This window comes from Strongylocentrotus purpuratus, unplaced genomic scaffold (genome assembly GCF_000002235.5).
Source record: "Strongylocentrotus purpuratus isolate Spur 01 unplaced genomic scaffold, Spur_5.0 spur5_contig_854, whole genome shotgun sequence".
NCBI lineage: Eukaryota > Metazoa > Echinodermata > Echinoidea > Camarodonta > Strongylocentrotidae > Strongylocentrotus > Strongylocentrotus purpuratus.
In genome coordinates, this window is record NW_022145562.1 from 442,204 (window position 1) to 463,854 (window position 21,651).

Sequence of the window (21,651 nt, forward strand, 5' to 3'; positions counted from 1 at the left end):
GCTCACTACCGCCCCCCCTAAAATCAAATCCTGGCTACGCGCTTGCTCTCTTTCTCTCTTTCTCTCTCTCTCCCCACTCTCTCTCTCTCTCTCTCTCGCGCTATCGTGCATAAAGAAATATGACTATAATATTCGGCTTTGATTATTAAGGACAAATTGAACATTTTATCAGTATTAAACAGGGAGAAAGAAATGGGGAGGAAATGAATCAAAACGAACATTTAAGATACATGAACGTGGTGACTTGTCGGTTACTAACGGAAGGATTTGACATCTACTCAATCCATCAACAAATAAGAATTCTAGCTGTAGTACATACACAGACAAGAAGGTCTTAAAAAAGAGAGATGCCAGAATGATGACATTGACGATGATTAACATTTTGAATAAAAAATAAAACTGTGTTCCGAGGTCATATTTAATAAAATTTTAGAAAGTTTTATCCACCAGCATGTTGTTGAGCACTATTCGCAATTTAATTTGAATGCGGTGACTTGTCGGTTACGAGCAGAAGGTCATTGCAGGCTTCGATTTTCTATAATACTAGAAGCTATCTAGACAGTACTTAAACAGAAAGCTGGATAGAGACACTTCGTCACATCAAGCTACGAGAGAGTATATCATCATCTCACCGAATTCTACTCGAACACCGCATCGAAATCAGGTAGGCCCTTACGTTATTCCTGTTGCACATGAGACGTCTTTCTGACTGCGTCAGTTTGTAATTGTATTGATAATGATATCGATTATTTTGTAGCGCTAAAACAAAAAATACCTTAGATGCTGCTTAGAAGTATCGGCTTGCATGGTGATGTAGATATACAGTAGGCTTACACACACACTCAAGAAAGAAAGATTACCGACAGTCTTTTTCAGGACTCCCCAGTCCTCCCCCTCTCACATGGTGCAACCGTAAGCCTACTCTATACAAAGTAACAGAATGAGAAGAGAAAAAACATAAAACTCTTAAATAGGTAAATTATACTTTATTATTAAGGGAAGAAGTACATTTTAGGTATTATGTCCCTTTTGCAGCCAACCTCAAATTCTGTAGAACTTTGCAGGAATTATGAATATGTCATGTATGTCCTATCTGTGAAATTTGAACGTTAGCTTTGTCCTAATATTCAAATTATGCAAGAAAACCTGTTTACTTGCTAGACTTCACTGTCAGACACTATTGAGTGACTGACTGGCTTTTTTCTTCTTTGGTAATATAATAACATACATACAATGAGCTGTAGAGGGTACATGAGCATTTTGTCTCCATCAATAACCCACTTCTTGTGATGGCCAAAATTAAACTGATTGAATCTTTGCGCAGCATAAAACGTATGACCATTCGGTACAATGGTCTGAAAATCAAGACTATTACTTATTGGCTCTATAGCTCCTAAGTCGATTTGACAACTAATAGTCGTTATTTTCCCACTAGAAGGCATTTTCAAGCACCACCATTTTTTAGAGAAGTTCTAAATTAGAAATATCTTTCAAATGCCGTTAGAATATAACATTTTCATTTTTTTGGGCCTGCAAATGGGACATAGTACATTCATTGGATCTTTTGAAAGTGGCAAGACAGCTTAATTTTCTGATGGAAAGGGGAATAATGTTCTACGTTTTTAAAGCCGCCATTGTATAAAGTTTCTTGGTAGTTGATAGTCTGGATCTGGGTATAATTAATATAAATTCAGTTGTTGAGCGTAGGTCTGCATTTCTTCAGACATTTCTTCGCCTCTTGTGCAGCGGACTTTTAGTGTACATTAATCAGGAGCTATGCTTTGGCAACTCTGAGGGGTGCGATGGCCCAGTGATCTCGTAATCGGGAGGTCCCGAGTTCGTATCACTAAAGAGCGCTACTGTCCTTTAAGGGGGCATCTCACTGAGCGGCGAATGCTGACAAACGTTGCGAATTTTGGCAGTTGGCGACTAGTATTAGCCACCATAAGAAAATGTTAGCAATAGTATTAGCGAAGTTTAGCAACTATTTGGCAATACTTTGCCACTATTAATGAATGTTTTGGACCTTTTACGAACCATGGCGAAACCCCAAATTCGCTACATTCGTGGCAAGCTCTCATACAATCTGTCTGTTTCTTAGAAAACATAATATAAAACTTACGTTCCAACAACCAAACAACTAACTTCCATTATCTCCTTCTTCACCCAGACATACTTATTATAACAGATACGCTCTAAAATATAAGCATAATATTCCCCTAAGGCCCTGACCAGAGCACTATTTTTTCTTCAAAAACTATAACCAGTCTTGAGCTGCATTATAATTGGAAGGGTGTTATAAACAAAACTTCAAACTTAATAACATTCTAACCTTCAAAAACACCTTAACTATTTTATCCCTTCACGTTTGACTACAATAGATAGGCTTACATCAGCTTTTCAATAAAACAAAAATAAGTTGTGACATTATAATCTTTCTCCAAAATATCGAACTGGAGTATTCTGTTGTATTACTTGTTTATGTACATACAAAGGGCTTATTTTCAAGAGGCACTAGATCCATGTGTGTAACTCAGGATAGACCGAGCGACTTTCAACGTGGGGGGGGGGGCACCAAGAAAAAATGACACTTTCTGGGGGAAAAGGGCACCTACAAAGGGAAATATCAAAGCGAAAAGTACAATTTTTTATATATTTGTATATACCCCTACAATGTGATTACAACTATCAGGGATGATTTCAATATTTGTTTCACTTTATACATTATAGAAGATATTGCTTAAGCATCATGCTTTGCAGTTGGGTTTGATTGTTGACAAAATTGTTTGCGAGCGAGCGAGGAAAATTTTTAAGATGTGTGAGGTCGCAGTGCGAAAAATAATGGGGAGCTTATCATTAGGAAAAGGAACAATTATCAGAGGTGAAGGGGGCACTTATCAAAAGTGAAAAGAGGCACTTCTCGTACATAACTAGGGGCACTTACTAGAGATTAAAAGGGCACTTATGAGAATGGAAAATGGACACTTATTGCAAATGAAAATGGGAACTTGTCGAAGGAAAAGGGGCACTTTTCAAAGTAAAAGGGGCACTTCTTAATAAGTTAAAGGGGCACTTTTCCTATGTAAAACATCATGTGATATTCTTGCTCAGATGCTTTCCTTTACCTTTAAGAGTTCTTTATATTGAGGAATTGGTTGATATTTTTTTTCTTGGCAATAATGCCCAAATTTAAAGAGTTAAACATATACACGACTGTAACTTTTAGCGCGTTTTGAAAATGTTTTAGGAAATATCAGGAAATAAAATGAGTGAAAAAAAAACACAATAAAGATAAAATAAAGTGAATTTTAAAAAGAGTGAAAGGAAACAATATAACAACTACTGAACTATCTTATAAGTCATACTAATGTCCGATCCGAAAATCTTTCTCCTTGTCTCCGATCTCATCACGAATTCGTCACAGAGTCCGTATTGGCTCTCATCATTAATTTTTCTCTTCACTTTTTTTTTGTTGATGATGAATTATTGGGGGATGATTGTACAGGCCATTCCCCCCCACCTGAAATATTGGGGGGATATATCCTGTGAGATATTGCTGTGAGAATGAAACTATGCATTGTACATGCACACATTTTACTTGCGAGTGGTGAACAGTACGAAATAAAGATATTTTGAAACAATATTGAATATTACTCAGGACTTGATTTTGAAAAAAGGGAAACATTGCAAGTTTTACTGTTCTGCTTTGATTCATATGGTGGATAGGTCACGTGACGTATAAGATGGCGCCAATCACACGGAGAGTGTATACTACATACTTGATGCTGGCCATGCTGTGTGTACTAGCTACATACCAGGGTGCATCAGGAGGTGCCAACGATGTCGAGGTAATATACGCAATAAGATTATAGTGCTCTACAGTACGTAACGAAAAAGGTTCAAACTTTGAAAATATCCTCCAAAATGATCATTGAAGGATATCTGCATGATTTTAAATGACAAAATAATGGATGAGGGTCTATTCAATAGGATGGCACTAAAAGTATTGACAATGCGTTACGCTTGAGTGAGCATTCGCTTATTTAGATGAATATAAAAACTCGCAATCGTGTAATAGAAATCATGCAGATACAGTGAAAGTATCATTTTAGAGCATATTTTCAAAGTGTGGACTTTTTTTTATACACATTGTAAACAATATGTACTAAAATCGTTTGAAATGGAAATCCACGCGAAAAATTGTGATTCAAAAGAGTTATTCGATCACTTCTTTAGAGTTGATTCAGCTCCAAAGAAAGTGATCCCTAATTATGACACCTTTGAAAATGGATTTCCACTCCTCTCCATTAATATAATAGTTTTGTTTAAAAATAAGTGTAATATAAGTCTTCTAATAAAGATAAGAACATATGGAAATGAAAGGTGATAAATGATTTATATACCCGCGTTATATATTGCAACTGGCCTTGATCTGACTCCATTCACCCATCACTCATCCAATAATTCCTTATTTCATTTATTCATTCATTCATTCATTCATTAAATAGCCCTTGTATCGTTACAGTCTAAGTTTCGTCAAATGTGTCATGACAAGATCCTCGCCTCCTTACTGTTATGCAAAAATAAGTAAAGGAAATGCGTGCTTTTGAAATTGAATCATATTTAACAAGTAGAACTGTAATATTCTCATTTGTATATTTTGTATCCAGGAATTCACGTCTGCCTCCCCATCAACGAACAGGAACATATTGGAAGCCGTGAGTATACTGACCTGTAATATATCTTCCTCGCCGTCTTCTGATTTTCACATTTACTTTTTGTCTGTCATAATCTTCCTTTATCTGATCTGTACCTGTTGCCCATGAAATAAATTGTTATCCTCATATGACTGCTTATACAGCAGAGAATTCGAAGAGCTTGACATTGCTAAACAGGGCGTTCCTAACTTCCTACGATAAACTCACTTTACCATTTAATCCTTGATTACGCATGAAGTCTATCACTTTGCTTACCAACAAAATGAATTGTTACTCGTTGATATTTATCTCAATGTTTCACTATTTTTTATTTCAAGTCCTGTGCAACACAAGGAGAATCGTGTCGCCTCACTGGTAGTACTAGGTGTTGTGGTAATCTGGAGTGTGAAACACACAACGGAGAGAAGTGCCAGGGATCACAATCAAGCTGTATTTGTAGAAACCCATTCACCACCAATTCTGGCTTCTAGAAACCTGCTAGAAATGACTGTTCATCATGATTGAAAGTGCTCAGAGCTAGCCTTATATCAATTTACATTTACATGTAGTTAATGCTGATATAATTTGTAGGCATATACCAGCTCCCCCATACGTAAATTAATTATGTACATGAATTTTGGTGATTGGTGAGATATTAATATTTATGTGAGGTAATTTGTACGTGATATCTGTTATTTGCAGACACTCTATTAACTTGTCAACCACAACTTTTGCTACAGGATCTGAGCTATACTGAACTTACACCATACTTTCATAGACACTGTAATATTTTCAATACTTATCTATAATATGTTATTTAGAAATTGTTAAGCTTGTTTAGACTTCTAGCGGAAGAAATGTTGTATAGTTTTCGAAAAGAGTGTGTGCTTGAAGACTACTCAACCACTGTTTCACCTGCGATATCATAGACCATTATGAAAATGTATTTAGAGAAATATCGAATTATAGGTAGTATGATATCATTTATTAATTTAGCATTTCACTTGTCAATTGTTTACTCTTAAGATATATTTTACTGTTATTTTTAGAGATAGTTTTGGTGTTATAGATACTGTTATTGATATTTATATCACGACATACTTTAAACGATGTAATAAAAACATAGAATATTGTATACGTCAATTGTTATAGGCTTTAATAGTTGCAGTATACAGTGCGTCCCAGAAAAAAACAAAACCGAAAATAATCGTTGTTTTATCATAACTTAATCACAATTATAATTAATAAATGACACACATTTGTAAAGCTTAGATCCTCCTCTTTCGTGCTATGCAACTCATACGATGCACATTCCACGCATGAGGGATTAAAAACTATTTGAAGAAAGGGTACCAAAAAGTCATTTGGTTAACGGCATCTGAATTTCAAAGAGAAAATCACATTTCCAGAAAGTTCATTTTCTACCCTTTCATATGACACCTCAATCAGGACAAATGAGCAAGGAATAACAAAGTTCTGTTTTTTAAAGTAATGCTTGCATTTCCATACTTTTATTAAACGAATCCGTTCCACTGGCTGCCTGCCTGAACAACAAAGAAGACGAAAGACTTCACGCAGACTTCATCTGATGCTATAGGGTACCCAAGATATTTAAAAGTGTGGACTTGCTTTATTGCTACCTATTATTGAGATTGCATGGGGGTGCCTGAGGCTTAATTATTTTAATATTATCATACACTCTGTTTTCATTTTGTTTAAAGGAAATAAATGAATAAATGAGAAGGATATCAAAGTGTTTAAAATGTTGAATCTTCATTGAGCTTCGCACGTTCTAAATGTTAACAATGTATTTTGAATGACGTCGTAATGAAGATAATAATCATACTACATTTTTTTAAAGGCGGGTATACATGTACCACTTTTCTTTGGATACGATATGGTTATTCCGCTATCATCAGTACAATTGGATCAATATGATCTAAATTATGTGAAAATTAATCCGCGCAAAATACATTTACAGGTACGGAGTTTCTTTCGACTTTTCTTTTCAGATAACTGTTCACTCATCTCTGTACGTGGTGTCTGGAAAAAATGGTGATAGTGGTGGTGGTGGTGGTGATTGTTGTTGCGGTAGTGTTGGCCGTGTTGGTGGTGGTGATGGTAGTGGAGGGGGCTGTGGATGTAGTAATGGTAGGATTCTAGAACTTGACTGATTTTATTGTATGAGCATTCAAGAGCTGAAGATGGCGCTATCCCGATTTTGTATTTGAGTCATCTGAGTCCACCGTTTGCCAATCGCTACCCGTCTGACATTATTGGAGATCAGAAAATTAAATCGGCCAGATTCTGAACTATGTTACTTGTGATATCAGTGATGAGATGGGCGTGGTGGTGGTTGTGGTGTTGACAATGATAATGATGATGATGATGATAATAATGGTGATGATGAAAATAATGATAATGATGATGATGATGATGATGATGATGGTAGTGGTGATGGTGGTGGTGAAGGTGAGGGTAGTGGTGGTGGTGGTGGTGGTAGTGGAGGTTGTGGTATGGTCCTATAGTGTACTTCGGGTAACTCCTACCAATCGTTCCTACGTTCCCCCTTTCAAATTTATCTCTTGGTATCTTTCCCCAGCTCTATCCTATTTTGGAGGCGCAAACCCTCAGAAGGTTCTGTATAGAACACTGACTTCATTTCATTTCTCATGTAAGAGAGCTCCCTGAGCACAGGTTCATTCAAATGCTTTGCATCTCCCACCAACAATGACTCCTGCAAATCCAACGCTTGTCCTAGGACTAACCGACATATATTGAAACAACAATTCAACTGAATGGATTCAGTTTTCACACTCACACTTCCAAAAAGTGTACATGTGATGTAATCGTACTTTCTAAGATAACTATTGATCATTATTTATATTTCTCTGTTTCGGTCCTTTTTTCCGTCTTCTTCTTTCCTCTCTTTTGTTTCCCTTTTCATCAGGTTATCATTGTTAGCTTTCTCTTTTTGCTTTTTCTTCCCCCTTCTTAATATTCTTCTGTATTCTTCTTTGGCCATGTCATCTTCTTCCATCCCTCATAGACTTCGTCTTCATTTTCATCTTCATCTTCCTCCTCCTCCTCCTTCTCCTCCTCTAGCTCCTCCCCTTCCTCTCCCTCTTCCTCCTCCTCTTCCTCTTCCTCCTCCTCATCCTTCTTCTTCTTCCTCTTTCTCGTCTCCTTCTTCTTCTTGTTCTTGTTCTTCTTGTTCTTCTTCTTCTTCTTCTTCTTCTTCTTCTTCGTCTTCTTCTTCTCCTTCTTCTTCTTCTTCTTCTTCTTCTTCTTCTTCTTCTTCTTCTTCTTCTTCTTCTTCTTCTTCTTCTTGCTCTTCCTCACTTGCTTTTAGCTTGCATTGGGACTCTGTCAAATACAATTTGTCATTCGTTATTTGAAGCAGTATAAAATACATGCCTTTTTATGGCATGTCCTTTCGTGATTGTTTGACTCGTAACACTTCATCAGGATGAGACAAAGCACATTAATGTCATGGTCGTCATGGTAACATGTAATTGATTGGTCCCTAGGATGCCATCACGGTGGAAGAGGTCATGAGAGCACCTATCACGTGACATGTCCCAAGTAACAATGATCAACGAGGCGACGTTGATAATCTTTCGTCTATCATTTATCTATAGAACCATGGCGCTGAAGGACGAAGTATGTGACAGTGTAGACCTACATTTTGGATCTATATCTTTTTCATACCATGACAGACAGCTCTCATTTATACGGAATCATCTTTTCCTATTTTCTCTATTGACTATTCTCTCGATCTTTGTTATTCTTCCTTTCACACAGCTTTTAGACTAGAATTGTTACCAGCTATATAGATGAGAATATATCATAAAATATTTAATAGCATGGGGAATATTCATAGGAAAAGGAGCTATACAATAATTAATGAATAGAGTGCGCCTCTTGAAATCTAACTAACAGTATTAATAGAAGAAATTAATTCTTTGGACGTGAAATGAAAATGATTATATTGAGTACCAATCGATGTATCTACCACATTGGTGAATAGCGCCATCTGTAGCTTGATATTTATGCCTAGTTGACTCCTACATTATGACCTAACGAATTTTAAAGGATTCTTGTGATGATCCCGTGACATACGTAAGAGTCTCTTACCCATCACCAATCTTTGAAATTCATCTCTCTTTTTTAAAATAATGATAATCCTCTTTAGGTTTCCTATGTTCTATCTAGGGATAAACTATCTACATAACCACCATGTTTTATATCAGCATTGATGTTGAACTTCCCTTCTCAACCCTATTTTCCATTTTCAAATTATCATCATTTTACAGCGTGTTGTAAGTATCAGAAGATGAAGCAGTGATGCAATCATAACATGATATTAACATGCACATGGAAGAAAACCCGTTACAGGTTAAGCGAGTTATAGCGAGTCAGCGGTTAGGAAAATCATTAAAGCTTTTATCAGGTAGATGAATATCTCGAGTTATTGAAGGTCAGCTAAGTTAGTGAACATGAAAATATATCACAGTTGACAAAGAGCTATCCATATTGTACCCTTAAAAACGGCAATGGAGCAAGCAATAAAACTGAGTCTTTGATCTCAGACTACGAATCTCCTCGACCCCCAGCATGTTATAGATGTAAGTTATTCAATTGTTTTTGCTAGTCTATGCTCGAGGGAGTTTAGTCCCTGCGGATCTACAAAAGTGAACCAGTGCAGTAACGTATTCTCTTGTCCAGTCGCCATCACGATTTACTTTTCAGATCACTAGAGATAGTAGAGATATAAATGTCTGAGTTTCGATGAATGGATATTCCTTCTTTGGTCACTGGGTGAGTGTAATGCTACGGTCACAAAGGTTCGTACGAACGATAATTTCGTACGAATCTCCCTGTTTTTCCATTGTCTTCCCGAATTTCCATTGTCTGAAAATCGTTCGTACGGCGTTCGTAGCAGTTCGTAATGGCATTTGTGACCGAGAAGAATCACATTTCATGGTCATACATTTTAGAGTATCCCACTAATGACAATTATATATTGTTTTTTTTGTGTGTATTGTTGATGATGTTGATGACGATGTAACTGGTGGTGGTGGTGGTGGTAATGATGCTGTTATTGTTGGTGGTTCTGATGGTGACGATGAGGGGAGGAGGAGGATGAGTCGACGATGACGTCGAGGAGGTTGGGATATCAGTGGTGGAGATTATGATGATGATGATTAAGAAAATGATGGTAATAGTGATGATGTTTAGCCGGATGAAGATTTTGATTGAAACGATGGTGATGGTGATGATGGTGCTCATGATGAAGATGGTAATGGTATGAACGACTTCGTTACTGATGATTTGAAAGCAGAAGAAGGTGATGGAGATGGTGATGATGACGATGATGATGACGATGATGATGACGATGATGATGATGATGGTGATGATGATAGTTTAAACCTCGTTACTGATGGTGAGGATTGAGTGAATGATGACTGCTTACAGAATCCATGAATGGTACGTACTACCACTGCGCATTACCCTAAGGCTACAAGAAGTCGGGAGGTAAGAAATAGTTCCAAGGAGTAGAATTTTCAGCTGTTGAGTCGCCATCGCAAGCCATGATTAATGAAAACGAATGTAGGTCTTGCACGGAGATGACAGAAAAACGACGGGTGTTTGCGTTTTATATCAGTTTCCATGACAACGCATATCACTTATGTTTGTACTTGGACTAGCGTGACAGATGTCGGTCATATGTATTCCTGCGTTTGATACAATTTCAAGGAAAAAACGCATCATCGAAAATAAATAGTGTGAATATTCCCGATTTCATGCATGATCAGGTATATCAAAGTAAATAATATTAGTCATGAAAGCGTCAACTAATAAACTGTAACATAAAGCTTTATATAACCAGATAACAATACTGCAATAACACATTCAGGCATGAAATTAGAAATGCAATCATAATTCAGCCTTTACGTATGTTCATGTTCATTTTAGAATTTCTGAGGTTACAAGAATATAATAAGAGTATAGTAACCACCATTAATATTATGGCAACTCACTATCATGGCTACGTAAGGCAATGATATGATTTTTCTCTTTGCTTGTGGAATATTCAACCCTCCAAAATCCAATAAATTTTGTTCCAAATTGTTGCTTTATAGATCGTTCCAAGATCATAAATAAATCATCATGAGCATAGTAGCAGACCAACTGCATGTACTTTGCAATTTAATGAAGGTCAATGCTTAGATTATCCTTCCCTACATAATGTATTCTCTAGAGGGCAGCATTCTTCAAGTCTCACAGCAACTCAACGAAGAATGACGGGTGTGGATGTAGAATGGAAGAGTTGAGAAAGCCGAGCATGCGAGAGGATTGGAGATTTCAATATAAAAAGGTGATTTTCATGGAAGTTAAAATGAAGAACGGAGAGAAAGAATGGGGGAACAAGGGAGAAAATGTGAAGGGAGGGAGAGGGAGAGAAGGGGGAGATGAGGCGAGTATGAGGCAGGGGAGCTGAGAAGGGGAGAAATAGGGAGAGACAGATGTACAGGCAGAGACAGAGAGAGAGAAAGACAGAGAGAAGGAGAGAGAGAGAGAGAGAGAGAGGAAGAGAGAGAGAGAGAGAGAGAGAGAGAGAGAGAGAGAGGGGGTAAGACTAAGAACACTGACATAGACCAAAGTAGATTCATGCATTAAAAAGGTGATGGAATCTATCTTATTGATGATATCCTGATAGTATGGTGGCCCTGAAGGGACATCGCGAATAGGACTAAATCGTGAAAAATATGCGATAAAATTCACGATATCGTCAATTTTATCGCATATTTTTTCACGAAGAAATTCACGAAATTGACGATATCGTGAACTTTATCGTGAACTTTTCACGATGAAATTGACGATATCGTGAATTTTATCTTGAAAGTTCACGATATAAAGTTCACGATATCGTCAATTTGATCGTGTACTCTATCGTGTACTCTATCGTGTACTCTCCTGACGGGCGCTTCGTAAACAAAACCAGCCCTAGCTGGGGGAGACAGAGAGAAGGAAAAAGGGAAAGGGAAAGAGAAGATAAAGGAAAGAAAGAATAAGAAGAGGAAAAGAGGGAAACGGGGGGGGGCGAAGGGCTCTTACCTCCCCCCCCCCCCCCCCCCCCCCGCCAAAAAAAATAAATAAGAGAGAGAGAGAGAGAGAGAGAAGGGAAAGGGAAAGAAAGAAGAGGAATAAGAGGGAAACAGGGAAGGGCGAAGGGCTCTTGCCTCCTCCCTCCCCACCCCCGCCAAAAAATAAATAAGAGATAGAGAGAGAAGGGAAAGGGAAAGGGAAAGAAAATATAAAAGGAAAGAAAGAAGAGGAAGAAGGAAAGAGGGAAACGGGGGAAGGGCGAAAGGCTCTTACCTCCCCCCCCCCCCCCCCCGCCAAAAAAATAAATAAGAGAGAGAGAGAGAGAGAGAAGGGAAAGGGAAAGAAAGAAGAGGAATAAGAGGGAAACAGGGGAAGGGCGAAGGGCTCTTGCCTCCTCCCCCCCCCCCCGCCAAAAATAAATAAGAGAGAGAAGGGAAAGGGAAAGAAAATATAAAAGGAAAGAAAGAAGAGGAATAAGAAGGAAAGAGGGAAACGGGGGAAGGGCGAAGGGCTCTTGCCTCCTCCCTCCCCACCCCCCGCCAAAAAAATAAATAAGAGATAGAGAGAGAAGGGAAAGGGAAAGGGAAAGAGAAGATAAAAGGAAAGAAAGAAGAGGAAGAAGAAGAAGGAAAGAGGGAAACGGGGGCGAAGGGCTCTTGCATCCCCCCCGCCCAAAAAATAAATAAGAGAGAGAGAGAGAGAGAAGGGAAAGGGAAAGAGAATAAACAAGGAAAGGAAGAAGAATAAGAAGAAAAGAGGGGATCTTGCCTCCTCCCCCCTCCCGCGCCAACAAATAAATAGGAGAGAGAGAGATAGAGAGAGAAGGGAAAGGGAAAGGGAAAAAAATATAAAAGGAAAGAAAGAAGAAGACGGAAAGAGGGAAACGGGGGAAGGGCGAAAGGCTCTTACCTCCCCCTCCCCCCTCCCGCCATAAAGGGAAAGAGAAGGGAGAGGGAAAGAAAATATAAAAGGAAAGAAAGAAGAGGAAAAAGAATAAGAAAAGAGGGAAACAGGGGCGAAGGGCTCTTGCCTCCTTTCTTTTCTTTCTTTTCCTTTCGTTCCTATTCTCCCTCTTTTTCGTTTTTTCTCTTTCTTTCTTCTCTTTCCCTTTCCTTCTCTCTCTCTCTCTCTTATTTATTTTTTGGCGGGGGGCGGGGGGTCGAGGCAAAAGCCCTTTGCCCCCGTTTCCCTCTTTTCTTCTTCTTCCTCTTCTTTCTTTCCTTTTATCTTCTCTTTCCCTTTCCCTTTCCCTTCTCTCTCTCTCTCTGATTTATTTTTTGGCGGGGGGAGGGGGGGGGGCAAGAGTCCTTTGCCCTTCCCCCGTTTTCCTCTTTTCTTCTTCTTCCTCTTCTTTCTTTCCTTTTATCTTCTCTTTCCCTTTCCCTTTCCCTTCTCTCTCTCTCTCTCTGATTTATTTTTTGGCGGGGAGGGGGGGGGGGGAGTGAGGAGGAGGCAAGAGCCCTTCGCCCCCCCCCCATTTCCCTCTTTTCTTCTTATTATTCTTTCTTTCCTTTTATCTTCTCTTTACCTTTCCCTTTTTTCCTTCTCTCTGTCTCCCCCAGCTAGGGCTGGTTTTGTTTACGAAGCGCCCGTCAGGAGAGTACACGTAAAATTGACGATATCGTGAACTTTATATCGTGAACTTTTCACGATAAAATTCACGATATCGTCAATTTCATCGTGAAAAGTTCACGATAAAGTTCACGATATCGTCAATTTCGTGAATTTCTTCGTGAAAAATATGCGATAAAATTGACGATATCGTGAATTTTATCGCATATTTTTCACGATTTAGTCTATTCGCGATGTCCCTTCAGGGCCACCATATGATAGGCATGCGTAGTAATACTCGAACTCTAGTAAGAGGTACATGTATGACATTACATCGCAACTTATCAGGGCCCGTTGCGTCAAACCAGGCAGATGATCAAACGTAGCATTGGTAAAACAATGGAGTTATATAGCTCCATTGTAAAACTTTGCCATTTGTGGTAATTTCCATGGAAACCTTGATTTGATTTGCTATTTAGTGATGTTGCCATGGTTGGTAAGCTTTATGCAATTTTGCAACTGGGGTCTGATGCAAGATGCAGTTGGAAATCGGATTGATTGATTGAACAGTGTATATAAGGTTGAGGTTGTCCACATACCGACCTCCCGACAGAGCGGAACACTAAAAGGCTAGGACGGGCTCCAGTCGGCGAAGGATGTTGACTTTCCCCGCTCAACCCTACCCGTTCTACCTTCCCAAATGGACCAGGATTTTGCTTCTCGTATTTTCTCCCTTGCGGCCATGGGTAGCACTAATATTAGTGAACTTGCATGACTGCCAAGAAGGTATTGAAGGTTCGAAGGGGGGTTACTCATCGCTGTGTCTCTCTCCGTCTCTCTCTCCCCCTCTCTCTCTCTCTCCTTACCCTGTATTAAATCTAAATGCCACATTTTCGTTACATTATGCCTCGTCCATCTCCCCCACCACCCCGTCTCTCTCTCTCTCTCTCTCTCTCTCTCTCTCTCTCCCTACTATTCCTCTCTAATTCTCTCTTCATCTCTAACCACTCTTCTTCTCTTCTTGCAATCTTCCTAGTATATCACACACTCTCTCTCTCTCTCTTCTTCTTCTTCTTCTTCTTCTTCTTCTCCTTCTTCTTCTTCTTCTTCTTCTTCTGCCTAACTCGTCTCATCTCTCATTCAAACGTGTTATACATTTCCATCACCATTTGTGGAAAAGCGTAGTAGAAGAATGTAGATGAGGGTGATAAGGGGGAGAGAAAAGAACAAGAAGAGGAAGTAGAAGAACAACAAAAAGAAGGAAACGAAGAACAAGAAGAACATGAACAGCAACAACAATAGGAAGAAGAAGAACAACAACAACAACAAGACCAAGAAGAAGAAGAGGAAGACAAATAATAATAATAAGAAGAATAACAACAACAGCAACAACCATGACAACAACACGAATAAAGAAGACAGAAGATGCGGAGTGCTATCAAACCCTAATCCTCATTACACCTGTTTGTTGGCTCATTATGATGTCTCTATCACCCCTCCTCCTCCTCATCGTGTAATACCACCCCGGGATCGCATCAATTCACGAGGAGAATACCAGATCCCACTTTGCTCTAATTGATAATTTTTTGATCCTATAATGGTTTGCACAGACACGGTCGGGCATCGTCACAACATCTTAATTTTGTCCTGATCATTTTTAAAGGACCCTGTCTAAAGGTCGGACTAATTATGAAGACAAATTGAGATGTCCCAAAGCGCAATCATGATTGTATGCAAATGGATTGATTTTAAGCCGCAGAGTTCCAATTGACCACAAAAGACGTGACAGATTTGTTGACAGAAATTGCCTAAAATCACTTAGTAAAAAATGAAGATAATTATGTGCTTCTACATGACATGTCACAATTTACAAAAGCAATAGAAAACAACAAAAATCTAAAGATGTTTGAATTACCCTAATTTTGTTTCCCTTAATTCTTGTTCCCAAGACAAGACGTTTACTGTCTTTTTCATTCAGCTAAACTGGAATGACTTTCATTTTTAAACAGGACAAGAGTAAAGCAAACTTGAACCAATATGAACAAAAAGCTTCAAAAGACATTAAAGAAACTCGAGGGATATTGGCAAGTTTTTCATTGCCACGTCCAGACAAAGATTTATTAGGCAAGACCTCGCACTAATCGGTCAGTATTTCTTTGGTCCGAGTTCCCCAGTTGAGTTTTCAAAAATATAAATCTTCTCGTGTTTGACAGAATCAGAGTAAATATTTACCAAAGTTATTCGATTATACATATTAGTCTTCATTGAGATATGAATGTACACGAGATCACGTGATCTAAATTGTCTTTGTGAGCACTAGCGTTGTTGTGATACTCTATCCCCAAATAAATCTTTCCCTTTCGTTTTCTTAGCTTATAATTCAGTTTCTGAAAAATGAAATTGTCCCATTCCCGTCAGATTTATGAAGGATATCGGCATAATACTTCGTATCAAGATAAATATGCCATGTGATATAATTTATGCTATACAGACTAGTACAAATAAGTCTGGATGGCGTAGAGTGGGTTCGGCCCTTAAGGGGGAACTGGTGCCATGTGGGAGGGGGCGGACTTCATAAGTTTGTAGGTGGATAAAATGCGAGGGAACAATGCAATCAAGTGAGGAGAGTGAGTGGAACCTGGTCGTCCCTCTCCTCCTCCCTCTCTCCTCTCTCTCTCTCTCTCTCTCTCTCTCCCCCTCTCTCTTTCTCCCTCTTTCTTTCTTTCTCTCTTTCCTTCAATCGAATGAGGGGTTGCGGGATAGGCTACCCATTGCCCCTTTAATCTTCACCATTTACTTCTCTTCCATGTAGCTGTTCAAACGAAAGGGTTATCCAAAAGAACAAAAATTAACACTTAAAAGAGCTACAAAACATTGACCTCAAATATCTGTCATGAGGTAGAGAATACGCAATAACATCTCAAAAGGGATGCCGTCTCTTTATCTTTTTCCTACTTTCATTTGAAGAAAGAATTCAAGGTCATATCCATGTCACATACCTGAACAAGCTGCCAGTCATCGACCTGACATTGTCATTAGGCCATAAAGAAGAATTCGATTCATGATATCTCATTAAATTCGTTGAGACATGACTGTAATAACCGTGCCAGTATGTTGGTGTTTTCTTTCTCGCGATTAAAGTGATATTTCAACATGTCATTCAATATTCACGAACTTGTATAGAACAAAAAAGTGTAAAGCAGATCGTGTTGCGTTTTGTGATGTGGTGTAAACGTTACCTGACAGACATTCGACTATTCTTAATGGCACATTCAAAATATGCCAGCATAATCATAACGTCCTATGTTGTCCCAAGGATCCTCGGTTATAGCCCTATTTTTTTTTATAATTCCTCGTTGAAATTGCTGGTGTAGAAAATCTATTTCAAGTACGATACGGTTATTGCCCCGTACTTTACACACGCAGCTTGCACACTATTTCATTGGGAAAAAAGATACCTTTGTGTTATCCGCTTGCTCTTCTTATCAAATAAATCTCCTGAGCTGAAACGAAAAGAAATTAAAGAAGGAGGGTCAAGTTTTATCATTGTAATTAAGAAGCTATTTGGTAACCTTGATGCAACCCATTAACTCTGATGAAATGGTTGCTTACATGAATACTGATACATTACATATTCACCTTGTATTCAATGTCATTACTATCCCCCGTATAGGTTGACAGCTGGCATAGCAACAAAGATTTACAACATATCTCCTTAGAATGTGACGGATTATTTGACCTTTGACCGTGCCCATGACCCAGTGTCATGCGCAGAATGATCCGATGAAAGTTTGAATGTAAACTTGACATCGAATACCACCCGCATTTTAAAAATGTATGCTGTTTATTCATATTTCGAATATTCTTTCTTCAGCCCCCATCTCCTACAGTGTACATGTGCATTTTCCAATAGTATTAGTAAGGTTATGATTTAATAATATCTTTCTACAATGGAACTATATGATACCAACAAAAAAATATTTTAATTGATGATAACGTAGTACAAGAGTAATATTATTTGTATAGGTTTATCATAACAAATGGAAAGCGTGCATTATAAGAAGAAATAGAGAGAGGCAATGTTCACTTTTTAAGTTATCCACCCCACTGCAGATTTAGGGGGAACAAAATAGCCCATGTTCATACCTTTTTCATTAGCATAATTGACAAAATTGACAAATGCACCTCAAATTTGTAATATTTGGACTTGTGACCCCGCCCGTCCACCCCCCCCCCCCCCCCCGGTACACAAATACCTCAGTCCACCCCTGGTCCAGATACATGTGTGATGTACATATTTCCTTCTTTTTAAATCATCAGTGTTGTTGTTTTAACATGAAAACGACAAATTAATTTTGAATAACCACCGAGCATCCATCCCTGCATTGACCGCAATCATCCTATTATTCTTTGACAAACTTAAGAAATCGGATCCTTTTCGGATTCCTTTGCTCTTCTGACCTATATTCATAAAATTAATTCTAATCAAAATCAAACTCTCGGCTCCTTCTGAAGTCTAGGGATCGCAACCATCTATGAAGACGGACAGGCTCCATACATGAAACCATGTTTAATGAGCTCGGCTCGCTTTGGGACCGCTACGAGAGTAGTTGAAAAGGGAAGCTTTTGTCGGCGATTTTGATCGAGGTCGATGCTTAGGACATCTAAACAAACATGGTAATTATGCTAAATTTCTTTCGAGTTTTCTCTCTAGACAGTCTTTCTGATTGCTAATGAAGGGACATTTCCCCTGTACGTTCATAGGTGCACGATGTATATTTTCAGCTACAGACGTAGCAAGGAGTATCTTAAAGATAAACTCCAGTTCTGGTAAAAAAAAAAAAATGAATTCTCACAGAATCAAACAAAACTTACACTGAATGTTCAAGATTACAAATAAATAACATGTGCCAAACAATTTTGGAAGAAAATGTATACTGGCTGAGTAATGAGCATAGAAAGACAAGGAAATCAAGGTAGTACTAGCCCCGACACCATGTGTGTTGTCCCGTATATAGCTTTCTGTGTAAAGTGCTTGTTACTTTACCAAGACTCGGCCAAATTTATTATGATTTTGATGACTACAGAACCTTGCAGTGCACACCAATACTTACATACTACATGATCAACTGTTTCTGATCCATTCCACACCTTTTCTTTCACAATGCAATCGCATTATCAGAACTGGTGTTTATCTTTAAGGATCACCGGGAGAAGAAGAAAATAACACGGCTATTTAACATGCTAAACGTCTCTGGATTAGGGAGTGACAATCTCTTTACAATACATGTAGTAGTACGGGTTTATTCAAGAGTAAAAAAATTATTTGCAGCCAAATTATTGGCCAAATTGCAGAAAGAATATAGTAACTTATAATGTTTACATATACAAAATGAACAGTAATGATAAAAACATCAAGTCGGTGGAGTAATAAAAATATTAAATAAATTGATGCGTGTAGGTTCAGATTTAAAACAAAACATACGAAAAGTAAAATTCACACATTCTATAGAAAATATAAGGAACAATTATCATGATAAATGAATAACATTTGTACTCGAGACATAATATCTATACATTCTCAGTACATATACATTTGTAATTACATTGGAATTGGGATTGAATAAAGATAGACTTGTCATTTCCTCATTCGCTTGATCAATATAACTTTTGAGCTCAGTTTGTCCTAGATTTCATACCATATTTAAACTAAGATGACTGAACGCAATTCTACACAAACTGCAATTGATAAGCTTGATTTGACCGTACAATTTTTAAGGAATGAAAATGCACTTTAGCGTATTGACGTAAGCAAGAGTAATGTCCGAGAATATTCAATTTGTTTTCATAAACAACGAGAAAATTTAAGGTTCTCCTTTTCACTCAGTAACGCAGACAGCTTCAATGTATCCCATCCATCGCAAATAGATCTTGTGTTTTCGCTTTTAGGCATCCTTATTCGAGTTATCCCTGGTGCACTTAGCCATCCGTTTTTATGATCAGAGAGTATCGAGATAACATGTGGTTTCTAAGCTCATTTGATTTGAAAGCATCTTCATTTGTATGTATTTGCGTTGCTTCATGTGTCGCAGTACACGCTTTTGGCGACATGGTTACGCCAATTTGAAAGGAAAGGGCTAGAGCATGTCAACATGAATTTATTCTATTGATTTTATGCTAAATTAGTATGGTATGCGGGGATCGAAGCTAAGTTGCTATATATACTGCTCACTAAACATGCTACAGAGTTAGTTATACGTATACTGTCCAACTGACTATAGTAATTTGATACATAATAAAAAGTTCCTGGATTATCGCAAGCATTCACTCTTACAAATTGCCGTGTTGGAAGACACATATTTGAAAAAACACGGCACATGCAGCATGTACCGCCAATAAATGCGTAAAGTAAAATGTGTTGAATGCGATATATGCTTGAAAAAATAAAGCCTGTTAAATCGGGGGGAACATGTAGAAGAAACAGATTACGCGGCAGAGATACAAATAATATTCACCAATAAGGTAATATGTCGAATATGAAAGCTCATAAGAATGGAGGGATTCCCTTCCTCAGAAAAGAGGGAGAGAATATATTGCGATGGGTTTCGATTCCTTGGTGACCCCTTGCTATCCTCTCAATAGGCCTAGCCATCTTTCGTCCATCCATGCTGCCGCCATGTCGACCCGTGATTCATCCTCGCATTCATCATGCTTTAATCCAGACGGATCCTTAATTTATCTCGCGGACCTACTACCCATCTTCACTGCCCTTTGAATACTTAATGAGACAGTCGTCGACGCCGAGCTGGTGAGATACTATGCCTTGACCACTTAAGCTTAGGTATATGGGTTATTCATGGTGTGTAGGCTGGGCTTGTGAGAGGTTTTAAATCAAAGTTGATTACTCGATGAGGTTAATAATATTGAGAAGTGACCAGGGAGGGCGTTTAATCAAATGTTGCAGTTGATATATGAAGTGAGAAAACGAAAGAGAAGGAGAAAACAAAGAGGGTATGGTGGGAGGGGGAGTATGAATGGGTGGAGCCATAGTGATGCACAGACTGAGAGAGATAGAGAGAGGGGGAGAGAGAGATAGAGAGATAGGGGTGGGGTGGATATAGGCCTAGAGGAAGATAACTGCTCATTGAGATGAAATAAATAAATGAAGAAGTGAGGTGGAGAAAGGGATACAAAGAAGCAGGAATATACATATTCTAGTGCGAACGAAGCCTATGAATGAGTAATCTGGGAGTTGTAAATATGAATAATACACGCACCAATTAAAGAGTAACTTTCTGTGTTTTTGTAAGAGAGGGGATTAAAAATAAATAAATATTTCAAATTAATTTAGGTTGAACATATTGGGTGTTCAGAATGAGTGCTGTATGCAGATAATGTGGGATCTATGCAAAGACCATGCATAGAAGTACATGTACATGTAGGGTCCATGCATGGACATCAAAGGCACCGTTTACAATGTTAAATCTGAGATACACGGCCCTATACGTGTTATCAGTTTCTGTGATATGGTGTAATATTGAAGCTCTAAACAAATCGCGCTTCAAAACGTTTAAGAAGTGCCCGGTTTAATACCATATATTTTCCCCAATACAGTGTTGTGTTAAAACGGTTATATAGGAAAACGCAAAATTTGATTTTGATTTATAATCATAAATATCTTGATAATCAGACAGGCGATCGGCTTGTAACATTCATGCGGTTCCTGACTGACCCAGCAGAATATACGTTTTTAGTACTGCTAGCCGATACACTATGAATATGACTGACAAAGAAAGCGGACAAAATATACAGTTCCTCAGGTACAGAAAGGAACATCCCTTCACTGCTATTATGTAAAAAATGTGTAGAACAGGTGTCACATGCATATTCACCTTTTTACATAATAGCAGTGAAGGGATGTTCCTTTATCTACCCGAGGAACTGTATATTTTGTCCGCTTTCTTTGTCCGTTATGTTCATAGTGTTTACTGCTATTATGTAAAAATGTGTAGAACAGGTGAATATGCATGTGGCACCTGTTCTACACATTTGTTACATAATAGCAGTGAAGGGATGTTCCTTTATCTACCTGAGGAACTGTATATTTTGTCCGCTTTCTTTGTCAGTCATATTCATAGTGATACACAGTCAGACACAAAGATATGGCTGCATGAGTAAAAATATAAACACGTAAATGTATGAAACAAGATAAGAGTTCATGAACGCGGGTCGAAAGCTCGATCACTACTTCACTGGCACTCTCTCTCAAGTATCACCCAGAAGTGTCATC

General features: G+C 38.3%; 1 protein-coding gene across 2 annotated transcripts; it reads left to right on the plus strand.

Moving 5' to 3' along the window:
- The first annotated feature begins 408 nt into the window (after positions 1-408).
- Positions 409-5,717, plus strand: LOC105442646. Of its 2 annotated transcripts, XM_030996079.1 has the most exons (4): positions 409-664; positions 3,727-3,848; positions 4,671-4,718; positions 5,036-5,717. In XM_030996079.1, exons 2-4 carry the CDS (start codon positions 3,744-3,746, stop codon positions 5,186-5,188), a joined length of 306 nt encoding a protein of 101 aa, XP_030851939.1. In that variant the 5' UTR covers positions 409-664; positions 3,727-3,743; the 3' UTR covers positions 5,189-5,717. The 2 variants fall into 2 exon arrangements, with proteins under 2 accessions (XP_030851939.1, XP_011673260.1); XM_011674958.2 differs by lacking the exon at positions 409-664 and having other exon boundaries at positions 3,717-3,848; positions 5,036-5,716.
- Positions 5,718-21,651: the final 15,934 nt, after the last annotated feature.

Excerpts from the sequence above, each read along its gene's own strand:
- LOC105442646 (XM_030996079.1), top strand. The coding sequence starts at position 3,744 with ATGGCGCCAATCACACGGAGAGTGTATACTACATACTTGATGCTGGCC. Across the intron at positions 3,849-4,670 it reads GAGGTGCCAACGATGTCGAG|GAATTCACGTCTGCCTCCCC; the intron begins GTAATATACGCA and ends TTTTGTATCCAG. Across the intron at positions 4,719-5,035 it reads ACAGGAACATATTGGAAGCC|TCCTGTGCAACACAAGGAGA; the intron begins GTGAGTATACTG and ends TTTTATTTCAAG.